Raw genomic sequence first — 6000 nt, forward strand, 5'->3', positions numbered from 1 at the left:
CAACCCTGAGATCATGACCTGAGTCACCGGACTGAGCCACCCAGGCGCCCCGAGGGTGAGGACTTTTGCGAGACACACTAATGCTCCCTGGCAACCGTCCAGCACAGGAGAAAGCCTGCACCACCAAGCAGACAGCATGACCAACCAGTGAGGTCAGCCCGTCTCTGACAGGCTAACCTCATGCTGGTACCACTGTCCGTGGGTGACGCCGCCATGGGGCCCTGGCAGAGACTGCGTCTGGAGCCACCGACCCAGGCTTCCCCAGCTCCTGCCACTGCCGCATGTTCCGATGGTTTCCCGGGAAGCCCAACCAGCAACTTGGCAACAAGCTGATAACGTCGGATCCCTTCTACTCTCAAAGGCCAGAGATCTGCCTTGACCGGAAGCCACACATGCTCTGGTCACGCAGTGGCCCTTCCTTCCCACGGATGCTCGGTCCAGGCCCCTTTCTGGAGGCTTCCAGACTGCTTGAGCGGCCCACTCACTCCAAGTACCGCCTGACATCACACTGGACCAAGGGACTCTCTTTACAGTGAAGCAGGTGTGGGAGGTGCGTATGGCCCGGGGCCCGCTGGTCCTCTCCACCACTTTGCCACCAGCAGCTGCCTGCCCGATGGAGCAGTGGCGCGGCTTCTCGAAGGTGCAGCTGAGGTGTCAGCTTGGAGCCGACATCCTGCTTGGATGGGCACTGTCCACCTGGATGCACTGTTAGAAGGTGCTCTGTCCCCAACAGGTCACTGACACGGATCCAGGCCCAAGGAGGAGGAGTGACTGCACGTACCCTCCTCCTGGTGACCTCCACCAGGAAGTCTTCCTTTCCATCCTTGCAACTCTGAGCTCCATAGGCCTAGAGACCCTGGTTTCCAGAGAGGAGGGGGGAGGTGGCCCTTATACCAGGGGACAAAGCAAGCGCCCCATTAACCTTCAGCTCAAAACACCTACTGTAAGCCAGCAGCTCTATATAAATTATGCCTTTTAATCCATAGAGCCCCTGGAAGAGGCCGGGACCCCAGAAGGCACGTTGACACACAGCTCCTTCTCTCGCCCTGGAGTCTCCTCACCGCCATGCCCTGTGTATCTCCTTTATTCCCACGGCCCCACCCCACTCTACGCAGACCATAGGCTCCGCCCTGGATAATGCGGGACCTCCCTGTGTCTCCCTGCCTCCACTCTGCACCTCCAATCCAGTCTCCTACAGCATCCCCGTGTCCTGGAGAGAAGACCCCAAATCTGGCTCAAGCCCACCAGTCCCACACACATGCCCCCATGCCCGGCTCACACTGCGCCGTCCCTGACCTGGACGTCCTTGGCTTGCTTCCACGCGCACCTTCCCCACGGACCTGTATGCCGGCTCTTCCCCACACCAGCAATGCCTTTCCTTCTCCCCTCTGCCTGGCAGCTCCCACTCATCCTCTCCCCTCTCAGGTGCCCTCCTGTGCGGTGTCTGTTCCTCCTGTCCCCACAGCAGTTCCGGGATCCGCGTGGACCGCTCTGAGGTCTTGCTCAATAAACAAGTAGAGCCATCTGTTGGGGGGGCAGCACGCTACGGGGGCATCTACTCCGTGCCAGGCCCTGTGGGCTCTGGGCTCTCACTGTCCTCTATCCCATTGGTCTTCATGATAGCTCTGGAGGCAGGTCTGTCCGCTCTCACTCTATAGGTGAGGCCCCTGGGGCTCAGAGAGGTCCAGTGACCCGCTGGAGGAGACAGAGCTGGAAGATGGTCACACCCAGGCCCGGCTGGGACTCCGAGGCCACCGCCTTGATTTGGATCCTCTGAAGCCAGATATTTTCATGCAAATCATCAAAACCCCAGCCGACCCCAGCCCCGGCAGTTCCGACTTGGAAATGCTGACCATGACGTTCGAGAATGAAGGCCAGATGCTCAGAAATGCCCACACTTTGTTCCTCTTTCCCCCCTTCTGGGAGGGCTTAGACAGAAGGCCGGCCAACTTCCTCGAGCTGGGGAGACTGAGGCACAGGTGTGGGTGGAAAGTTCTCCGGACGGTGGGATGGCCTGAGTGGGGGGGGGAAGGGGGCTGTTTTGCATTTTTTTCTTCACAGAGCCTCTTCTGTGGTTTGACGGGCAAGCTCCTGGATCCTCTCCGTCCCCTGTCCCCTCCTGGCAGGATTCTGACCCCAACAGGATTCTGACGCCTGTGCTGTCCCAACGGCCACGGGAAGCACCTGACCTTCCAACACTTCAGCTCTGTGTTTCAAAGCGGGGACTTCTCTGCACTTCAGAGCTGAGGGCACAGATATCTCGGGGAGGGTGACAAGGACACAGAGCGAGAGCCCAGTGATGCTGGAGTTTCAAACACCGGAGCAGCTCATGGGAGGTGCAATTTGCTAACAGTAGTAATAAAACAAACAGATAATAAAAGAAGGACCATAGCCATCACCATGACCTCTGTTGGTTCCTCCCTTGGCTCTGAGTTTCACACCTCCCAAGGGCTGCCCATGGACGATGCCCCTCCCCCCCCCCATGCTGCAGGCTGGGGCTGCCCTCTGCGCCCGCGCCTAGACCAGCTGGGGGTGCCCCGGTGCCCACCCCGACCCACTCCCCAGCTCCTGCTGACTTCCCCTTTGTCCTTCCTCTTTCCCATCATATTTTTAGAAATCGTTCTGCTTGCAGCCCAGCTTCCAGGACAGCTGGCCTTGCTTCCCCTTTCCAGGGCAAGAGGAGGGTGCGATCCTGGGGCCCCCGAGGGCAGAGGCTTCTCAGAGTCTCGGTGTGAGGGGCACTGGGGCAGAAGAGGGCGTCCGCTGGTGCTGCTCCCCGGCCCAGCCCCCGAGGCTTTGTGGGTGTCGTGTGGCTTCCTCCCCACCTCCGGAGCCAAGCTGTGTCTATTTTTAATTGCACCCGGCCTCCCTGCACCAGCCCAAAGGTGCTGTCTTTGGTCACGTAGAGGCTTTGGCTGCCTGGACCTCTCGCCTTCCCAGCAGGTCCTGATCTGTTTCTCGGCAGAACACAGGGCAAGGGGGGGAGGCTATCCTGGGAGACCTTGGCCACCATCCTGTCAACGGTGCAGACGGGGAACTGGAGCCCACAGAAGGAAAAGGCCCATCACAACCACCGGCGGGTGGGTACAGAGCTGGGACCTGAGCTGGGGGGGAGCTGACCCCCAATCCCTACTTATTCACTTTCCCAGCTCAGGCTGGTGGGGGGGGGGGTGGTGTCCACTGACAGATGATGAATCTGAGCTCGGAGAGGGGAAGTCACCCGGCTGTGGAGGGGCATTGATTAAGACCCACTCTGGGTGAGGAAGGATGACCTTCCTTCCCTCCCTCTGACTCCTCCAGAAGTTTTCCCAGATCTCCCCCCTCCCAGGTGGAAGGAGTCGCTTCCTCATCTGCCGTGGGTCATTGAACTGCAGAATCTGTCCCCCTCGTCCCCCACATCCTGGATCAGCAGCTTCCCCACGACCGGTCACTGTCCCTAGCACTGCCCGGCACAGGCCCTGCACACGGGAGGACTGAGGATGGCGTGAATGAGTGAATGAACGAACCGTCCACGGAGATCTCAAACCCGTCAGCACGCTGCCTGCCCTGGCTTTACTCAATCCCACCCCCTCCCCACCCCTCCCACCCACGCCCAGGGCCTGCCTCAAGAGAACAGCTTCTGGCCTCCCGCCTCCCACAGCCCAGGCTAACCCGCGGCTCTGTCTCCTCTCAGGGTCCTGTCCCCGCTCTGGCCGCCTGACTTGGAGCAAGTCAGCCCTCCCCTCCAGTTCATGTCCGGGAGCCTCCGTTTCCCCTTAGAGAGACAGCCGTCCCCGTTCCGAAGGATCTCAGTCTGTGAAGCCCCAAAAGAACAAAGTGCTAATGGTGGGAAGATGGGCCCTGTGTGCTGGCGTGCCCTCCTTGCCTCTGATCACCTCTCTGCCGAGTGACCTGGAACCCCACACCTCCTCCCTGTGTCCCTGCTTATCCTCTAGGCGCGACCTAAGACATATGCCCAGAGCCTGTCCAGTCTGTGAGCCACATGCCACCCAAAGCCCAAGGACTGTCGAAAGGGATGTGTGGTTCTCTCACTGTGTTCCCCAGAGCCCGCGGGAGGCCTGGTGGGCGGGGTCAGGCCCCGCTCTGTTAGGTTTTGTTTGAAGAAAAATGGTTCCATTGCTCACAGGGTAGATGTCTTCTGAACCCGGGGACTGGACAGCTCCTGGCAGCCCTCGTCCTCCAGACTTCCAGGCAGTGCTGGGGTATTCTGAGTACAGGGCACAGATGCTTTGTCCCATTCCTTCTCCCTGCCTTGCAGAAACCCGGCACCACCTGTTGTCTCCCCCACTGATTGTGCAGACTGTGCCTCTCCTCTTTCCCCGACACATGGTCCTGCTCACTGGGGAGGGTCTCAGCCAGGGTTCTCTGCGGCACCTCCTCAGGCCCCCTTCAGCTGCGCTCTAGGCGGTGGCCTCAGCCTCCCCAAAGGCTGTCCTTACCCCCAACCCCTAAAGGCTAAACGGGAGCTTCAGGGCCCTTGTGCTGCCCAGAAAGCCATTGTCACCAACGCCGTCATCTGCAACTTGACCAATCTTTCTTGCACTGACGGTTCCTTCGCCCTGGAATATTCCTTCCCCAGAAACCCATATGGGTCAATCCTTCCTTCCTCCAGGTCTCTGCCCAAATGCTATGTCCTCCTGACCTTCTTGACCACCTTCTCCCATCGTCCTTCCCCTACTTGGCTCTTCCTTCTCTTGCGTGTCTCCTCCTGACATGGTCCATAAATACCTTTATTGTCTGTCTGCCCCCCTATAGCGTGAGCTCAGGTGGGCAGGGACCTGGCCCGCTTTGTTCACCCCATCCCCAGCTCCTGGAGCACGGCTAGGCAGCTAGCCTGAGCTCATAAACAGTTGCGGTTTGCTTTTGAGTTTCCCACCTGTCTTAGATCTATTTCTATATCGATTCCTTCCAGGATCCTGTGAAAGCAGGCACGACTGTCCCCATCTTATAGAGGAGGAAACTGAGGCCCAGAGAGGTTGGCCCCAAGTGCTTACCTGGGCGGCACAGGTCCATTCTGAGGCCCTGGGGAGGGGTGGCCCGTGCTGCCGCTGCCTGCTGACCCAGCTGCCGTTGGAGCTGGCCGGGCAGAGATGTGTCACCTCGGCTAACAGCAGGCCCCTTCCGGGAGGCCCCGCCCAGTGCGGCGTGGGGAGGAAGTCAGTCCTGTCTGCTAGGATCTGGTCTGTAGGCTCTTGACGCAGCAGCACTTCCTAAAACCAGCCGAGTTTCGTGTTGCTGGGACTCTTTGCATTTTTGGGTGTGGGCAAGGGAGAATTCGAGACAGCAGAGACAAACAAAGGGAGGGGTTGGGGGATAAAAAGAGAAAGTGAGAGAGACAGACGACACACACACATATACACGCATGCGCACACATGCGCACATCGTGGCTGCTGACTGTTGGGGGACACAGTCTTCTCCAGGGGAACAATGGGCCGTTTACTTAGCAACCTCCCCAGATAGAAGCTGAGGGCTCACCTTTGGACAGCTGGGCCCCCAAATTCTACTCTACAAGCTCTCTTTTGTCTACTCTCCCTTGGGAAAAGGAAAATGGATTCAGAGCTAGGAAAGGCTTTGCTTCCCCTCAAGGACACGTCTGGCTTTTTCCTGTCCAGTGACCAACTGGAAGTTTCCCTCTTCCCTCAGGCTGCTAGGAAACTCAAAGTCAAATCTGAAGCTCCTTTACAGCTGTTCGACTTTGGGGCCAGACTCAGCTGTGTGACTCTCAGCTTGGCCACTTGGGACCGGTGAGGATTTAGGCAAGGTCACTTATCTGCCATGAGCCTCAGTTTACTTCCCTGTAAAGGGGGAATAAAAATCCTCACCTCGGGGTTATAGAAAAGATGGTGGGAGAGAATGTGCACAAGACACTTGGGACAGAGTGGGTACTCCATGAGCATGGTCTCCTTTCCCTTTTGCTTTCCTTTTCCTTTCTGGTTAAAATTCCCAATTTTATCTCTTGTGCCTTTTCTGGCAGGTTGATCCAATTTCTTGATGGAACAA

At 58.2% G+C, this 6000-nt stretch overlaps 1 protein-coding gene across 2 annotated transcripts in view; it reads right to left on the minus strand.

Moving 5' to 3' along the window:
* Nucleotides 1-5272, minus strand: part of CYTH4 (cytohesin 4) — a 29222-nt gene extending 23950 nt beyond the window's left edge. Inside the window, exon 1 of one of the 2 annotated variants that reach the window (XM_046013334.1) lies at nucleotides 4995-5272. In XM_046013334.1, coding sequence (XP_045869290.1) covers nucleotides 4995-5013 — 19 coding nt within the window. In that variant the 5' untranslated portion in view covers nucleotides 5014-5272. The remainder of the gene's footprint in view (nucleotides 1-4994) is intronic. The other variant, XM_046013335.1, reaches the window with a different exon arrangement.
* Between the last annotated feature and the right edge of the window lie 728 nt (nucleotides 5273-6000).

This window comes from Meles meles, chromosome 7, assembly GCF_922984935.1.
Source record: "Meles meles chromosome 7, mMelMel3.1 paternal haplotype, whole genome shotgun sequence".
Lineage (NCBI taxonomy): Eukaryota > Metazoa > Chordata > Mammalia > Carnivora > Mustelidae > Meles > Meles meles.